The sequence below is a fragment of the Haemaphysalis longicornis genome, unplaced genomic scaffold (assembly GCF_048455015.1).
Source record: "Haemaphysalis longicornis isolate Haplotype H1 unplaced genomic scaffold, Haemaphysalis longicornis Haplotype H1 scaffold_1, whole genome shotgun sequence".
Classification (NCBI taxonomy): Eukaryota; Metazoa; Arthropoda; class Arachnida; order Ixodida; family Ixodidae; genus Haemaphysalis; species Haemaphysalis longicornis.
Genome location: NW_027526203.1, coordinates 432737370 through 432756370, shown reverse-complemented (window position 1 = coordinate 432756370; position 19001 = coordinate 432737370). Strand labels below are relative to the sequence as shown.

Sequence of the window (19001 nt, the reverse complement as noted above, 5' to 3'; positions counted from 1 at the left end):
GAGAGAGAGAGAGAGAGAGAGAGAGAGAGAGAGAGAGAGAGAGAGAGAGAGAGAGAGAGAGAGAACGTTAATTGGCAGAGCATTTACGGTGTACTTGACCTCAGTGCTGCAAGTAAAAATGCAGGTTAAGACACCAAAGAACCACCCTGGCTTGACTACATCACTGCACACAGCGTTAATAGACAGCATTCATCATTAGTGTGACCTATTAACTCGACAGGGCCAAATGTAAAGTTTGGAGACAACGGACGGTCTCGAGCAGCACAGGGCAAAAGTGGGTGGCCTATTCGAGAGGCGATCGTCCTGCATTCGACATAAACAAGCAATAATAATGATGATTACTCATCACTCCAGGAAGACCATGCCTACATCTACTGCTGCCGACCCAAACTTCGGCAAATCAGCTCTAAAGGTTATCCTGCTAGCTCTCACCTGACTCTGTAGAAACTTCGCAGTGTTCAAGCGAAGCACGAACGAAACCAAATAAGATATACAGTTAAACATGTAGGTAACGAAGTTGACAAAAGTTCACAATTTTTCGTTACATACTGGTTTCCGTTACATGCAGGTTTCTAGTTAAGTGTCGCGGGAATGAAGCAGAAAAAAAGCCAAAATGCTAGACGTCAGTGAAGGTGAACTCACCCCTTCAAGGATTTGTTTATATTGAGAAACTCCGTGAGTTACGACTGCTGCTTTAGCGTGAGCTTTGGCACTACACGGCACTCAAAAGAGCAAGGTCACTTACCCCCCGTATTCACAAACATAACTTAAGTATTACACTTGCGTTTTGATACTTTTTCGGTACCTTAACACGTTTCAAGAACCAAACATGTGCTTAAAGGGCACCTTTTCGCGAACTTGATATTCCTTCCCGCACTAGAAATTGTTGAGAGGGTGCTAGCCGAGATACTGTATCAGGCGGCGACATTTTTCTTTCTCGCCGGCGGAGAAGCCATTTAAAATTGCGGGCTTGTCTTTTCATTTTCTGGCCGCAGAACTGATCACCGACAAACCGATGCAACAGACAGCAGTAGATATGCGCGTCTATACGCCGACAAGAGGACTTGGCCCCTCAAAACTTGTCTCGACCGACGCCGCCCTCACATATGGAAACGAACGGTAGTTCGCGGTGCGGGCAAAAAAAGGCAGGTCATAGAGAAGTTGTGAAGTGTAGTTACTCTTGCTACCTGATGTGGTGTCACGCTTCACAAGCGAAACCAGAAGCGGATGCTAGATTAGCCACGGGATGGCGTTAGCCGCTTCGTTCATTATCACCATAAAGCCGGATTTCACTTTTACACGATTCTAGACGTTGTCGATCCCGCTGGTTCCTTACAGTAGTGCTAGTGTTCGCTAGATTAGTTTGTAGGTGCCGATGTGATTGTGCGGAAGGGCCTACATTTATTCACAGAGGAGATTCGGTGGCAGCAGAAACCCGCGAACCGAGGAGCGCCCGTAGAGCATGGCCGAGCAGCGCAGAAGCCTGGGTGTTCTTTTTCTGGCGCGTGGCTCGTCCTGCGCGCCGAAGCCACGCGCTGCTGTCGATGGTACCGGACCATGATGATGATGGTATACAGCGCTTTCTGTCAATGAAGAAGTGGCCGCTACAAGTTAATTTCTCCCGCCCAACTTTCATCAAACGCACGAAAAACAATGACCGACCAGCTTATCGACTTCGTTACATCAAGATTAAGCGCCGCAAGGCCTTCGTTACACAGATGTCGCAAACACATGGGCTTCAATTAGGGCGGCAATGGGGAATAAAAAAAACTTCGTTAAATCCAGGAATTCGCTACATAGGGGTTCGTTACATCCAGGTTTAACTGTACACGGATGACACCTCCGCCACACCAATCAGCAAGTGACTTCACCCTCCCTATTCTAATCGCAGTGCAGCCACTTACCGATGTCCACAGAGCCTCTCCGTCTTCATTGATCCATGGAATAGACGACCCTTACTCCAGAAAGGCGCCACCCATGACACTGCATATGCTACAGACCCCTCCCTCCAGACCACATTCGCTTTGAGAAAGCTGTTTCCCCCTCTGGATGTAAACAAAGATGGCAAGTGAGCTCAATTCGGCATAAAAATAGGCAACAAGAACTTCGAAAATCCCTCAGGGCAGGGAAACTTTTGTCAGTTGCTGCGTAAAAAGGTTGATTCGTAGAAGAGTGGTGTCAAACCCTTCCGGCAACCCCTTCCGTCAAACCTGGCGGCGTCCTCCGCCAGCTTTATGGGTTGTTCTTGTAGTAGTGCTTGCTCGCGGAGCAAAACGGCCTTCCGTTGCTCGTCGCTAGAGATGGAAATGTGCGCGGTTGACTAGGAGGGTTTTAGAGGACAAGTCCACATCATTTGCGTTAGAGAAAAAGAGAAAATGCCGTACTATTTAAATGATCTGGAGTAACATCTGGAAAGTTGCAGTGGTCGGACAGTGGGGCTTCTGGTACTTACTTGAGAAAATACCTCAACACATGACCGCCCGATCTTTTTGGGCACCCCTAGGTGTGTGAACGCCCATAAACTGGCTACGCCGTCACGTGAGACCTTAAATATAGCCGGGAACGTCTTCGACGATTTGGCAAAACTTATGATTTCTTGGAAACTCGAGTCTGCTTAAGTGCTTTGAAGACAAAACGGAATAGCGATTATCAAAGACACTTTACTGCAAAATCGTGTTTGCGTCGTCTCTTTCTTGGCTACCGGTTCTTCGTCTTTTGACGCGAATCACTCCGAGAGGCGGACTGGCAGCCATTCACGCGGCAGCTTCCCTGCAGTCAGAGCTCTCCTCCACGTGCGCCTGTTTTACTCACGTGCCGCCAAGTTCACCCGCCACGCGGCACGTACCAGGCTAATTCTTTCCCCCCCTCTGACAGGGTGCCAAGTTAGCGCGGTGTAAATGCACTTGGTTCGTGCTCTGTGACCCGTGGTTCATATCCTACACGAACCATATGCCTCTTCATTTATTCTATCTTTACAGCGGCGGTCATTTGGGTACCATTCGTGTTTACGCCGATGACAACGACACTTTTCTTGTTTGATGAGACATATAAGGTGTTCGCAGTAAAAAATTGGACGTCATTACACCCACACCACCCCCCCATTCCGCCCGTGCACTCTATGCCACAAACAGCTGATCTGTGGTCCACCGGCTGCCCAGGCGTAGGAAGTACAGAACCTTTGCAGACCACCGGTTCTCTCTCTTGTGTTTCCCCTTCCCCTCGCATGAGTGGTTCGAACTCTGTCCAGTGTAAATATATTCCGTCATTGAACCCATCAATGAAGTGGAGAGACACAAAAGGAACTTGGAGAGGGGAATTAAGAGATAGAAGTTGCAGTCTGCTTAGTCTAAGGTCGGTGATTCCAAGGTCGAGGCCGGCCCCTGTTACACCACCCGTGCTAGGCCACTCTAGAAGAGTAGAGTCCTATATTTGGCAACAATGCTTGTAGATTGAGGTGCAATCCATTTGGCGTTAGTTGGGAGGGGAGGAGTTCCAAGTTCTGAACCACTGAGAGAAGTGAGGATAGTGCCAAAGAAATGCTTGCATTCTGTTTGGGAGATAGTTTAAAAGAATGAACCGTTTTATTAAAAGTTTCTAGACGAAGCCAAAAATGCATAGGCCAAAGAAATCTAAGTACAAGCTTACCTCTCGAGCGAGGATCAAACGTTTCATTCCAGGAATTAAGCTGGAGAGAACACGTTTCTTTGTTACTGTCAGAAAATATTTTGGCCGCAATGACGCCCGGCTGGGACGCCTGGCAGAACTTGATACGTCGCTGGAAGAAACGAAAACACAACCGCAAGCTTAAACTGCGAATTGCACAGCTGACTAAACAAGCTGAGGAATATGCAGACACCCTCAGCCGACAAAACTGGAACCAGGTTTGCGACCATTTACAAGGTACCTTAAGTAATCGCCGCACCTGGCTCATTCTCCGGCCGCTACTCGGTCGCACGGAAAGCAAAACTACAGGACAACACCTCCAGCGGCTCATGCACAACTATTGCGGCACAGAGGAAGAACTCCCCCGCGACATCACCGCCTCTCTTCACACTCTTTCCCCAACCACGTGGTTACCCGATTACGCTGGAAGACCCAACCCGGACCTAGATGCCCCTTTCACAACGACAAAAATTATTGCTGCTATTCTCATACTGACCCGCAATACAGCACCACGACACGATCACATCAACAATAAAACACTCCGAAACTTTGACTACAAAACCATTGACAGCCTCCTCCAATACATCAATGAAAGCTGAGAGCGAGGACAATTACCGGCGCAGTAGAAGCACGCAGACATCACCATTATTCCAAAGCCAGGCAAACCCATTAACTTCCGTAACTTGCGCTTCATTTCTCTTACCTCTTTTGTGGGCAAACTCTACGAACATATGGTGCACGCAGACTATCGCCGGACTTGGAAGACAAGGTGCACCTCCCGCATACCATGTTTGGCTTCCGCCCCGGACTCTCAACACAGGACATCCTTCTTCAAATTAATGAAGACTTATTGGATAATCTCAGCAGCCAACACAAGAGCGTCATTCTCGCACTTGGCGTCAAAAGCGCGTTTGACAATGTCACTCATCAAGCTATACTCGAAGGCCTGCAATCCACCCACTGCGGAAAGTCTACCGTTATGTGCGCGACTTTCTCACCGACCGCACGGCCCCGATTGGCGTGGGACAGCTCCGCACGGAAACTCTAAAAACCCCACCAGAAGGCACACCCCCAGGTTCTGTCATTTCTTCACTGCTTTTTAACTCGGCAATGCGAGGGCCAGCGCCACTCCTGAACAAAATACCAGGAATCAGCCATGTGCTGTACGCAGACGAAATCATTATCTGGACGCGTACAGGCTCAGTAGGCGAACCACAAGACGCACTACAAACAGCAATAAACACCATGGAAGAATACCTCCGTGCTCGCGAGCTTTCCTGTGCCCCTGACAAATCGGAACTTTTACTGCTCAAGAAACGCAGCAGAGGTCGCCCACCCGCCCCCATACCCGACCTTAAATTCTCAGTCAATGGTCTGGTTAATACCATACGAAAGACGGAGCAGGTCTTGCAACGATCCAAAAAAGTTCAAGAAACAGCACTTCAAGTCACCGATCTCGTTCGCCGCGTAAGCAACAGACGCCATGGTCTCAAAGAGCACGACACTATACGCTTGACCCAAGCCTAATCATCAGTACGATTACTTACGGCACTCCATACGTTAGTCTCAAGAACAGCGAGTGCGACAAACCGAACATTCTTATCCAGATGGCCTGCAAGATCACAGTTGATCCACCTCCGAAAACTTCTACCGCAAGCTAATGAAACTTGGTCTGCACTACACCTGGGAGGAACTCGCTGAAGCTCACAAAACCAGCCAACTTAAAAGACTCAAACTCACTAAAACGGGTTGTCATACGGTACATCGCCTTGGATACGATGCACAGGTGACCTAATATAGTAAACGCCAACTTATCACCATTGCTCCCATCCCCAGAAATATGCATCCCGTATTCAATGCATACCGAAGGACAGCCAGGGTCATCACCCTCAGAAGATCCATCCGAGATCATGATTATGATCCATCCGAGATCATGAATTGTTTAAAAACGCTATTAGGCAAGACTGTATGAGTAGGAGCCGCACCAGTGTAATAACTGCATATCAACTGCTGCACTTCTGTATTTTTTTTTCCATGTGTAAGTACCACTACCCGCTGTAATACCTCCCGGTCCTGAGGGTACCAATAAATGAAATGAAATGAAATTAAAAAAAAATGTACTGCTGACTGAACGTCGGGGTTTTCTATACCGCTGTTCTCCTGTCAAGGTACCCAGCCTACTCGGACATTGCAATGAAGCAATCCAGTATGTGCAAGTATTTGATGGACCAGGAGGTGAAATGAAAGTGCGCATCTCAATTTTTGTAGTGATTGATTTGAGTTAGTGAGGAGGCGTGTATAAGACGGTGGGTTCAAGGTGGAGCTCGCCTCCCCTGGGGGCGCAAGCTGAATTGCAGCCCATCAACCATATCAATAAGGAATGCCACCATATATATATTTTTTATTTCACAAAAACACTAAAGACCTTCTGGAGGGGGGAGGGGTACTACATAGTGTAGGGGGGGAGGGGTTACATTGGTGTCACAAAAACTACGCATAAAACACAAGAACTAAAAATGACAAAATAAATTACATTGCATCAGTGTAAACAAACTGAAAATTCAAAAGAAGAATAGAAACAGTTATTCGTAGAGTAACTGAAACGAACGACACGGAGTATTACCACACGGAGTATTATCAGACGTCATTTACTAGTGAAAGAACTGAGTGAAAGGAGGCAGTGAAATGATATATGTTATACAGTGAAAATTTTGCTCGAATCATCAGTAACTTTCATGGCATTTGGTTCAGTAACAAGTGCGATGGAAGGTCATTCTGGTTTATCGCGGTACGGAGTACAACTGCTTGGCCAAATGAAAGGGTACCAAACGAAAGGGTACCGCATGTGGTGCATTTGACTTTGCATGAATGTCCCCGAGGTGGAAAAATGGCTGTTGGTTCACAGATGAAGATGTTATGAAAGGACACATGATAGTGCAGTTTATGAGATAGTGTTAAGCGGGATATGTTGCGACGAGGCGATAAGGTGGGGCTTCTAAGTCATTTATTACATATGCCTGATGAGGGTTCCACATGGCAGATGCGTACTCGAGTTTAGGGCGTTTTAGTGCGATACAACAGAAGTTCGTTAATTCGAACTTCAATGATTCGAATTTATGGATACTTCGAATTACACGATTTGTACGGATTCCATACAAGGCTATGTATAAAAACGCCTGTTTATTCAAACCCGAGCAGGTTCCTCCACGGATAATTCGAACTACGTTCCACCGCGCCGGCGCCTTGGCGCGTGGCACATGGCCAGAGAATCACACCCTGTGCCTACATACAAGGCTTTGTAGAGCGGAGAAGGCAAAATAAGGTAGAGCGAATCTAAATATCGGATCGCGGCCATTTGGAAGACGCATTCTTTGCGAAATACTTCGATGAGGACGCCTGGTGTCTGTGGTGCGCTGAGAGATGAGGTCATCATACCTCAGTTCAGGAGCTCAGAAACTGTCGCTGCGATTGACCACAAGGAGGACGCGGACGATGGCAAAAGTCGTGGCCAGGTGGTATTTTCGAGAAGGAGGAGGTAACGGTTTCTGCTACATAACTTTGTTAGAGAAAAACAGTGCTGACTGTCTCCTTTAGGAAGAAAAGGCAGGCCGGAATCACGGCGGTTTTTGAACATGAAAGTGTTGACATGCCCTACTGTTCCCGAATTGCAGTGTATTATCATTTTTGTTCCCTTTTATTAGTTCGAACTTTGAATAATCGAAACTGAGATGTCGTCCCCTTGCGATTCAAATGAACGAGCTTTTACTGTATACGCCAACTTCCGTAAACGCGCGGGATCATCTCTGAGGTTACGTTTGAGGAAACCAAGGGAACGGTTAGCAGACGCGAGGATATGGTTAATGTGATTATTCCATGTCAAGTTACCGGTTAGGTGTACGCCAAGGTATTTGTAGGTGGAAGTTTCCTCTACGAGGCTGTAGTTTAATATGCAAGGTGCTAAATTTTGGGACGCCTGATTGGTAAAGGACACTTGTTTCATTTTAGCAAGGTTTAAAGGCATTAGCCACGTTGAGCACCATGTGTTTATAGCGTTTAGGTAAGATTTAATTATGTCCTCATCATGGTTTGGCTGAATTTTACGGCATAATACAGAGTCGTCAGGAAATAGTCTGACGTGAGATTTAACGCAGTCTGGCTGATTATTAACATAAACCTTTTAGAAAAAGTAAGGGTTTGAGTACACTTCCCTGTGGTACACCAGATGTTACGGGGACTAGAGACTTGGTATTGTTAACTGTCAAAGAGGTCCCGGAGCTCCCTGCCTAATAAACAGACAGGGAACCCATCGGCCGGAGCTTGACCAAGGCTCCGACGGCCACCGTTTACGGTTTCTACCCTCCACCTTTCAACACCTCGCCACGGTTGGACACAGATTATGTATGGGAGCTCGGGGTCCGCGGTGTCGCTGTACACCGTCACCATGAATACTCAAGGTGCCCCGTGCGGAGGGATATTGGGAATGTATGGACGATTTCAGCGTCGGGCATCGCTTGGTTAAGGCTCAGAAGATAAACGCGTCGGGAGGGAGTGTCGCATAGTTCTGCAGGAGATGGTACAAGTACGATAAGAAGCAGTTTTTTGCACATAACTTTTTTTGAAGGGTTACTTCAAGGGTGAAAAAAAAAGCAAGCATTGATTTGCTATCAAATCAATTTGCGCCTAATTCTAGTTATGAATTATTGATTCCAGGGTCTTGGCAAATTAATCAAATTTTTAGCAGTGCATGGTAAAACTAAAAAAAAGGTCAGTTATTCCAAAGGGGGCAGTTTCCCTCCTTGCGCCCCCTCCGGACGCCCACGTGGGCTACTCATGCTTTGTTCTGATTGCCTGTGTCGTGACTGTGTGGCTAGGGGAAGAAATTATCAATCTTCAGACTGCAAAACCTTGCTTTCAGGTATCTCAACGCACAACAGCAATAATCTCATAAACAAAATCACGTGTTCTTCTTACAGAGTGCGGGAGCAAAGTTCTGATCTCTTTACTTTCACGATCAGTATCAAGCAGAAAATAGCGCTACTGCTGTGTTTGTACTGCCTGTGTTCCTTTTACGGGCTTTGGCAAATGCGGGCGTTACCGTAATCAAGTATCAAAGATTAGTGTCAGTTGCGTGCAGTTTTATTGGGATCTTTTAGTTTTCAAACTCGGGGTCTTTCCTTAACCGAAACTGCGTGTTTCCGCAGCTAGCTGCTGCTGTGGCATCCGCACTGCGGGTATGAGGGCCGCCGCCCAGATCACTCTGACGAGCCTGCTTCTCTGCGCCCACCTTGGAAAACTACCGTGCGGAGCCGAGTCGGGAGTAGGCTGTCCGCGCCTAGAGTGGTGCCTGTGCAAGACCACCGGGCATGGGCCCAGGGTCCTATGCAAAGCCATCAGCGACGGTGAAAAGCTTCCCGCAGAGTTTTCCCAGCTTGCCGGCATCCAGATTGACTCGCTACTCTTGGACGGCGTGAACATCACGACATTGCCCCCACACTTCTTCGAAAACCTCACCGTCAATGTGCTGTACGTGAAGAACAGTGCTGTGCAGTACACGGAGCGAGACACTTTTAAGGGCATGACAATTATGACGACGTTGTACATGGGACAAAATCAGTTGCATGACATCCCCGACGGCCTAGAAGCTGTTTCTGGACTGAAGGAGCTGCGGCTTCCGAATAACTGCATTAGAAGCACTGACAACCTGCCGCCACTTCGTGGTATAACTGATCTGGACATGTCCGCTAATCTCATCGAGAAGCTCAACAATAGTGTTTTAAAAACACTGACTAGCCTCCGACGCGTGTGGTTGGGGAACAACCTCGTGAGCTACCTGAGCCCTGACTTCTTCGTAAATGCGAGTCACTTAGAGTTCATTGATCTGCAAGGAAACTTTCTCACAAACATCGATGTTCAACTTCAAGGGCTGGAACTTGTCATGGTGAGTACAGTTAAGTTGGATTTTATATGGCGACAACCATTTTGCATGCGTCATTTTGTGGATGAATCATTCATGAGATTTATCGGATTAACGTACGAAGAGTTACGCATTGTTGGGTACGGGAAAGCCGACCCGAGCCGAGCTCCGTCGCCTCCGACATACGTTTGGTAGCGTGGTTTGAAGCGAGCGGCCAGCCAATGTTGCAGCCGTGAGGAAGTCCAGAAGCCGTAGGCAAAACGTAACTTGTTTACTTCATAGCGAGAGATGAGCCGAAGCCAAAGAACAATGCCCCGACGGGCGAGGTTACAGTACAGGACTCGAGCAGGGTGACAGCATTGATTCACTGCTCAAACAGGAATGAACTACATTGCTTGGGGGGTCATATTTATACCCAAAGCGTCGACGGTCAAAACAAGCGTTCCTTCTAGATTGTGGACACGTCACGAACGGCACAGACACACACTACACTTATGACACTACACTCAACACTACACTTATGATATAACTCAGCCAAACACTCAGCCGCAATTAATGCTTGCGCATTTACTCATAACAAAAGCTGTAATGCTAACGTGCCCGCATTGCTTGTTCCTGGTGCAGGCGTAAAATGAAAAAGATTGTGTGTATGAAAATTCGATGTACGTAGCGTCGATTAATTACAAGCTTTCCACCCGTGTGACCACCTAGGTCAGCTTTTGAGGCGCATGTTCACCAGATGGTAGAGTACACGTGCCTATGAAAAAAAAAAAAAAATCAAACAGAAAACTTTATTAAGCGTTTAGTGAGGTGTTCAGATTTTTTTTGTGTGTTTTAGAATTGGGCGGCAGTCAATCATAGCTGATTTTTTAGGGTTGGCGTTTGTTAGGAACACTTGTAAAGTATGTCCTCAGAACTACGAGATTGAAGGGTCAATTATCGATGCCCGTGAAAATATCTTCTTTGACTTGTTAGTGCGATTTGAGTGACTTCATTTTCGATGAGGCATCATGATCGTGATTAAACAAATTCCGGTCTTTATTGTGGTTATCATATTTACTGTCTATAATTTTGCTTTTATTTTTTCAGGAGCTGAATTTGTCTCACAACATGATCGGCGACATCATCAAATTAGTTGGGCGTGCTCCGACTAGGCTGAAGGTACTGCTTGCTAACAACAACAGAATAAGCGTGGTACCCAGATTCGGCACTCCTAATTTGGCGATAGAAACACTCGACCTCCACAAGTGCAACATCAGCGTTCTGCTCCCTAATTGTTTCACCATTCTTCTCGAGTTGGAGAGCCTTGATCTTTCATACAACGTCATCCCGTACCTTCCCGGTGATGTATTTCCTAAGGACTCTCGTATCAAGTATTTCAACGCAGCAGGAAATAGACTTCACAGTATCGACAGGACTTTCAAATTCACCTGGCGTATAGAAAAGCTGAACCTGTCAATGAATCGCATAGAAGAAATAGGAGAAGCATTCATTAACATGACATACTTGAAAGGGCTGACATTGAGGAACAACCGTATTCGGTTCATCCTGGATGGCACTTTCAGGGGCAACGATCTGGTTCAACACCTGGATTTGAGCGGGAACAGGCTGGAGTGGCTGGGGAAGGACTGCTTCGAGCCCCTGTTCAGCCTCAAAGAGCTTTTTATGACTGAAAATTTGCTCACGTCGCTCAACGGCTCCATCCGGCGACTTCCTAGCTTGAAGTATATTTTTATATCCAACAACAAGCTGAAAACACTTCGTGCCATTGATTTCGAAGACAGCCCGGAGCTGACACACATTTACGCCCACGGGAACGACATCACGAACGTTCGCGGGGCTTTTAGGAGTCTCAACAGCTTGGAAGTCCTCATGCTCCAGAAAAACCGGCTGAGATCTGTACATAGACAAAGCCTCCCCAGCAGACTCGAAAATCTGAAGGAGTTCATCCTAAATGGTGAGTTTACTTTCTGTAATCCCATATAAAGTCATTGTGTAATCTATGACGAGCAAAACTGCTGGCTCATTTCGCCTTGTATCATTCTTTTTACATTGCCAGGTTCCTGCCATATCTCTTCCCCCATGCAAGGACGTCTTTATTTATTTATTTATTTATTTATTTATTTATTTATTTATTTATTTATTTATTTATTTATTTATTTATTTATTTATTTATTTATTTATTTATTTATTTATTTATTTATTTATAATTCAAAGCGTAGCTTTCTGCGCCTCTGTCATGGCGTTGAAGGCCGAGTATAACGAACTGCACAAAAGCCAACCTTACACAATGTGTTTGACAAAGAGGGCATCAATCCTACACCATATAACATAAAAATGAGATGACTTCGCACACCTAACGAATCTCTCGTAATACGCAACTCTATAGCTTCGCAGTATGTACAGGCAGTAGGCACAACTTGGCAGTATGTACAGTATGGCAGAAATACTTTCTCTAAGCGGGGTTGGACCTTGGCTTTGGACTTTGGCAGTTTGGATTTTGGACTTTGGCTCTTATTTAGGTTGCATGGAAGAAAGCTTCGCTTTTTGACAACCTTCCTCTTAAGAAAGGGCCTGTCATTTCTTTATTTAAAAAAATCTTACAGCCACCATCACGGAACGTTCAGCAATGGGAGATATACAAAGAATAAACAATCGTAATAGGTGGAACCAATGGCACATTAGAGAACAGTACTCTGGGAGTACTTACAAAGACTGCATAAAGGCGAAAGAGGCGTTGTAAACAGCAACAACAATATCGCAGCAGCATGGCAAAATCAACAAGAGCAGCAGAACAAGTTTGCTGTAATGCCAAATGTTCCAATAGTTCGCGAAAAGTTCCATGATCAGTTAGGGTGGCAATAAGGTCGAGAAGGCAATTCCAGAGTGCAATGCAGCGAAGCAACGCGAGATGAATTGAATGACGGTTCCAAAGCGAAGCTTAGTCTTCTCAATGACGGCGTCTGTAATGCGAAAACGCCCTGCAGGAAAGCTACCTTTCTCTGACGATGGTAATCGTGCTAGAGTGTGAGGGTATCCATCCAAATCTACATGAAGGGAATATTGGGCTGTCAGAAGCCCTAGGATTTAAAGGTATCACAGAGGAAGTTAACTTCAAGGCTGTCGAGGGGACGAAAAGAAGATTAGAATGCTGGTGGACGAAAAGCAGAGAGGGGAATATTGCCTAGGACAGTTACCACTTGTAACAGAAAAAAAAAAAGTATTTTGTGCCTAATAAGCTTTTTGTGCCTGCCCTAAGCAGCGCTAGTATTGAACCAAAAGTGTAAAACATAGGTATATTAGTTTTTTTTTTGGTAAGATGACATGTCATCACCCCGATACAAAGGGGAAACCAATAGAAATCATCAAATCATCATCATCATCGGTGACGATTGATTGTGGGTGAAGTAAAAGAAACAGAAAACGTTGCAGTGGCTGGTATCGAACCTGGGTCCTTTGCATGACGACGCCGGGGTCTATCTGATTTCTCCATTTCTCCATTGTCGAAACTGAGTTCAAACTCAGACGACAATCAAATAATCCGTCACGACAAAGCTTCGCGTTCACTCATCGTCTTCGTTAGACGGAGGGGTACATGATTTTATTTCTAGAGATTAGTGCGAAGCTACATTGATTGTTGCGTCGTTTGCCATGCGCAGTAGTACTGTAAGGGGGGTTTTGCATGGCTTACATGCGTGAATGTATTTATGAAGCAAGGACAGAAGGGCGGCTGTGGGCCGTCTTTCCAAAGGATATAATGAGAGGTCATGTTTCATTTGCGTGTTACTGGAGGAGCAATTGTAATTACATGAAACGAACAGTGACTCTCAGTTTTAGACAGCATTTAGCAATTTAGGGATATAGGCTTGGAAAGGAGACCGTTTGGGAGGGGCTAATGCCAACTGCACGCGCACAAATAAGTAAGCGTTGGAGGACGTTATCTGGGGGTTTCGTAGGTTTAGACGTAAATATTCGAGTGCTATTGATGCGTTTGCAGATATTGTAATTGCTGCATCCATGAAAGATTAGAAATGAGGTGAATGCCGGTGTATGTATGCGAAGATGACAGCGACTCGTTGAAGTTATTTATAAAGTGATCAAAGCTGATTGATGGGGTAGCACAGCACAAAAGATAAGATACAAAAGAAATTATATTGCAGTACACTAAGCTTGACTTTTGGCTAGTTGGGTACACTTATACGTTAGGAAACAGCGCGAAAAACTGGGACAGTTTTTCGTGCTATTTCCTAAGGTGTAAAGTATCTTGTCTTTTGCGCTGTGCTACACCATGAACCCTTATCAAGTTTCTCAGCTAGCCACTTTACTGTAATCAAAGCTGGTAACAGTGGTAACAGCTGGTAACGGCGGAAGGATGTTACTTTGCATTTAAATAAACCAGTTGTTACTGAAAATAAGGTCTTTCTGACTGATTGTTTATGTGCTTTAGCACGCCGACGCTGCAGAGGCGATGAGGCGCGCCGCAGTGGAGGGCTCAGAATTAATTTCGACCACCTGGGTATCTTTAACGTGCGGCGCAATCTAAAAAAACACGGATGTTTTCGCTGTCCGCCTCCATCGGAAAGGCCGCTGCCGCGGCCGGAAATCGATCCCACGTCCTTGGACTCAGCAGCACAATGCCTTAGCCACTGAGCCACTGTGGTGGTTTAAGGTCTTTCTGCAGGGCAAGGCGACCATCAGTACTATTTCTAGAACGGTATACAATACAATCATGCGGAAAAAGCCGTATTGAGAACGAAATGTTAGTTGTGAAGTCATTATTAATGTAGATAAGAAAAAGCAGTGGCCACAGGACGCTACGCTGGGGAACGTCAGAAATTGGAGAATTATTAACCACAGTGAACTCTTGTCGAAAAGATAAAAAGTTGTGCATCCGGGATAACGCTAACGAATCTAAACAAAGTTGTGCTAATGTTGAAATAAGGCGGGAGTGAGGCAGGAGGTCGAAGGCTTTAGAAAATTGAAGAAAAATGCAGTCAGTTTGTACATTATCGTGTATATTGAAGTGAAAATCAGTGGTAAATTGAAATAATTGTGTCACATTAAAAGTGTCTTCTAAATCCAGGCTGATATTTAAAAAAAGATGTTATTAATTCACAGATAAGAATATATATGTGGAGAAATTATTCGCTGTAGCGTCTTGTAGCAGATGCATGTTAGTGATATAGGGCGATAAATTTCTGGTGAGTTTTTATTTCCACTTGTAAATAAACTATTTTGCCTAATTTCCATTCAGCCGGCAGCTGTCCTATTAATAAGGATTGCGTGAAGAAAGTTATAGGATTTTGCTTGAGATATCATCATCACCATCTACATCATCATCATCAGCCTGCATAAGTCCACTGCAAGACAAAGGCCTCTCCCATTTACCTCCAACCGCTCCTGTCCTGCGCAACTCGAGTCCACAGATTACCCCCGAAGTTCCGTAATTCATCCCTCAATCGTGTTATTGGTCTTCCCCTTTTAGTCTCATCTCTTGGTATCCACTCTGTTACCCTCATTGTCCAGCGGTTGTCGGTTCGTCTCACTACATGGCCAGCCAAATTTCCATTTCTTTTTCTTTTTTTTTTTAACTATGACAGCGTCACCTCTAGTTTGTTGTCTGATCCAGGTAGCTCGTTTCTAGTCCTCAGTGTTATTCCTAACATTATTCGTTCCATGGCCCGTTGAGCCGACATAAGTTTGCTTTCTAGTTGTTTAGCAAGGTGCCAAGTTTCAGCTCCATATGTGATCACCGGGAGTATGCACTGGTTGGAGATTTTTCTTTTGAGTGACAAAGGTAGCTCACTTTTCATAATATGGGAGTGCTTGCCAAGTGCTCCGCAGTCTGTACCTATTCTGCGCCAGATTTCTTTCTCGTGGTTTGGGCAAACACTAACCATCTCTCCGAGGTAGTTACATTCTGTTACTTCTTCTAGCGTTTCGTTTCATAAGCTGGAGAAGACGCTCTTGGCATGTTTGATCCGTATTACTTTAGATGTATTCATATTTATTTTTAGCCTTCGGCCTGCTTTCTGATTAATGCTCCTCATGCTTTATTTGCATGTGTTCTGCATTCTCAGTTAGATAGACTATGCCGTTCGCAAACCTGAAATGGCTCGAGTATTCCCCGTTTATCCTTAGATCTATGTTTTCCCAGTCAAGCTTTCTAAATATCTCCTCCAGACATGCTGTGAGTACTTTTGGAGGGATGGTATCTCCCTGTCTTACTCTCTTTCGGATCGGAAAGTTATCACTTTGCTTGGGGAGCGTTATCCCGCCCGTCAATCCCATATATATATCTTCTAGAAGTCTTATGTAGGTTTCCTCTATTCGTTGGTCTTTTAGTGCTTCTAAAGCGGCTGCGGCGAGTGCGGAATCAACCGCTTTCTTATTATCTATAAATGTCATGTAAAGGGGTTTAGTGTGCTCTGCGTATTTTTCTAACACTTCGTTGACGACATAGATGGGATCCACGGTTGAGTACCCTTTCCTAAACGCAGCCTGCGGTCTGAGTTGATGGGAATCCAGGCTGTCAACTACGCGGGTAGGCAGATTGTAAACGACTGAGAGTAGGCTAGTGGGTCTGTAATTCTAGAGGTCCTTGGAACATCCATTCTTATGAATGTGAATAATTTTGGCGTTGTTCCAGGATACGGGCACTTTTTTAGTCTTCAAGCATTCCAAAAATAGTACAGCAAGCTTTCCCTGTCACCTATGCGGCTAACTATAACTTTGGTAAACAGCTTGTAAACAACTGAGAGTAGCCTAATGGGTCTGTAATTCTTGAGGTCACTGGGGTCACCCTTCTTATGAATCAGAATAATGTTGGCGTTTTTCCAGGCTATGGGCACTTTTTGAGTCTTCAAGCACCCCGGAAATGGTACAGCAAACTTTTCCAGTACAATATCTCCTCCCTCCTTCGAAAGATCTACGGTTATGCCGTCGTCACCTGCAGTTTGTCCTATTTTCATGCCTTTGAGAGCCTTTCGAACTTCCTCTTTCGTTCTAGTGGGACGACATCGCATGTTGAGCTTGTATACTCAGTAGTTTCCCATGGTCTAACGTCTTGGGCATACAGCCTGAATCGTTCTGCTATCTTTATTATTTAGTCCAAGGTGTGCGTAATGTTTCCCTGCTCATCTCTGAGTGCGGTCATCCTGTCTTTGCAGATGGCCAGCTTTCTCTTAGTTGCTTTCAAACTTCCCGCCATTTCCAGCGTTTTCTCGATAACTGCGATGTTATCTGCACGACAGCCTTTTGTTTAATTCTGTTAATCAGCTTTGGCAGCTGGGCCAATTCAATCTGACCCACCTTACTTCCATAACGTAAGAACATGATCCACTTTCATGTTCTTAAGTTTGGCAATTAGTTCCTTCGTTTTCTTAGTTAGTTTTCCAGTTTGTTCTATACATGCTGCTTCTCCCACAGCTTCTGCTGATTCACTGAGTGCGGATGTTAGATTATCTAGCCTGTCTGCATTTGACCTCGTTCTGCTCGTTCAAAAGAGAGAATTCGTTTTGAAGACTTATTTTCCACTACTGCGATCTGGCTTCGACTGATTTCATGCGGGGTTTCTATACTCGGATACAAGTCAAGAAAAAAGGGGCGTCACCTAATCCCCCACTTCCACCACCCCCTTCCAGCCAATAGTGTCGTTCTATCAAGGTGACGTCGTGGCCGACCGCATTGCACCTGCGGGCAGCACTCGGAGCCACGCTTTCCTTAATGCGTCCGTGCCGAAAAGTAGTTCGTAAGGGCGCCTTCATATTGAGCGGAGATAAAAACCTTAGCTAAAATTTTTTATGTGCCCGTTTTAATGCAATGCGTGAAAGAATTTATCGTCAGCTGCAGTAGCGAGTTTCAATTATATTCCTGATGGTGAATTTCTGCTCTTCCGGGTTTTCCCTCAGCCGCTTGCTTCTGGCAGCTTCTGGTTTTATGCATTGCCGGCCCCATTTCCCGCCATGGATCCCGAAGAAGTCGCATCTGAATGTGCTTCATCGTTCTCGACTGAGAATTGTGGTGCGTTGCCATCTACGCCACGCCGATGGTACAAGAAAAACAAAAGCGGCGTGTCATCTGCAGCTGCGGACGGGAGATGATCCGGAACGCGTACGTTCGTTTGCGGCATCTTCACCCAGAGCGCAGCGTTGAAGAAACGGCCGCGACCGTGAGCGATCTTCTTGGAGTCAGCGTGAGCTTGGTGATGGACGTGAAGAAGGAGATGAAAAATAACGACGGAAATGTTGCGACGCCCTCCCGAAAGCGCCCGCGAAGCGCCGGAAAGAGACGACGCACAGAAGTGTACGACGACTTCACGAAGTGCGCATTGCGGTCGTCCGTGCATCGTTTTTTTCGCAGCAATGAGATTCCGACAGTGAAGGCAATTGCTGCGGATTTCAACGCTAGCGGCGATGTTACTCCTCTCAAGCCATGGACTGTGCGCCGCCTGCTGAATGACATCGGGTTCAGGTATGAGAAGAGGGGCCGGAACTCGCTGCTGATCGAGCGGGACGACATTGTCGCGTGGCAGCAGAAGTACCTCTACGACGTCGCCAGGTACAGGATGGAAGGTCGAAAAATCTTCTACCTTGATGAAACCTGGGTGAATGCGGGACACACGCTATCGACTGTTTGGACGGACACGACGGTTGCTTCCCACCACGACGCCTTCATGCGTGGTCTGACGACAGGTTTGAAGCAGCCGTCAGGGAAAGGACAGCGCCTGATTGTAACGCACATCGGCAGCGAGGACGGCTTCGTCAATGGTTGCCTGGATATCTTTCGGGGTACGAAGACCGGCGACTACCACGAGGAGATGGACGGCACCCGCTTTGAAAGGTGGTTTGGCGCCGTTTTGCCGCAACTGCCACAAGGTAGTGTAATTGTCATGGACAATGCCTCGTACCACTCGCGGCTGGAAGAAGCAGTGCCTACGACGTCTTCGCGCAAACAGGTCGTTCAGGACTGGCTGACGTCCAAAGGACTTGCTTGGGATGAAAAAATGCTTAAAAAGGAGCTCCTCAGCCTTGTGACCTCTGTAAAGACACGGTACATCAAATATCGTGTTGACGGTGCAGCTGAAAGGGCAGGATGTATTGTGCTTAGGCTCCCACCCTACCATTGTGAGCTCAATCCCATTGAGCTCATATGGGCGCAGATGAAACGAGGTGTCGCAGCCAGAAATGCCACATTTAAGCTGGCAGATGTAGAGGTGCTCCTGAGGGAAGAAGCTGCCAAGGTAACAGCTCAACACTGGGCAAACGCAGTTCAGCATGTGATCAGCATTGAAACAAAGTTCAGGGGAGACGGTGGAGCAAGTGCGCATGTTCAACCTATTATAATCCATCTGGATGAAGGTGACATGGACTCCGACAGTGACCTATCTGGTATCGAGTCCTTTGAAGATGTGTAAGGCAGCCAG

The 19001-nt window shown here is 46.1% G+C and overlaps 1 protein-coding gene across 1 annotated transcript in view; it reads left to right on the top strand.

Moving 5' to 3' along the window:
- Nucleotides 1-19001, top strand: part of LOC144155742 (uncharacterized) — a 61111-nt gene that overhangs the window by 5349 nt on the left and 36761 nt on the right. The window contains exons 2-3 of the mRNA XM_077687356.1: nt 8865-9601; nt 10667-11534. Of these exons, the coding sequence (XP_077543482.1) occupies nt 8897-9601; nt 10667-11534 (1573 nt within the window). The 5' untranslated portion in view covers nt 8865-8896. The remainder of the gene's footprint in view (nt 1-8864; nt 9602-10666; nt 11535-19001) is intronic.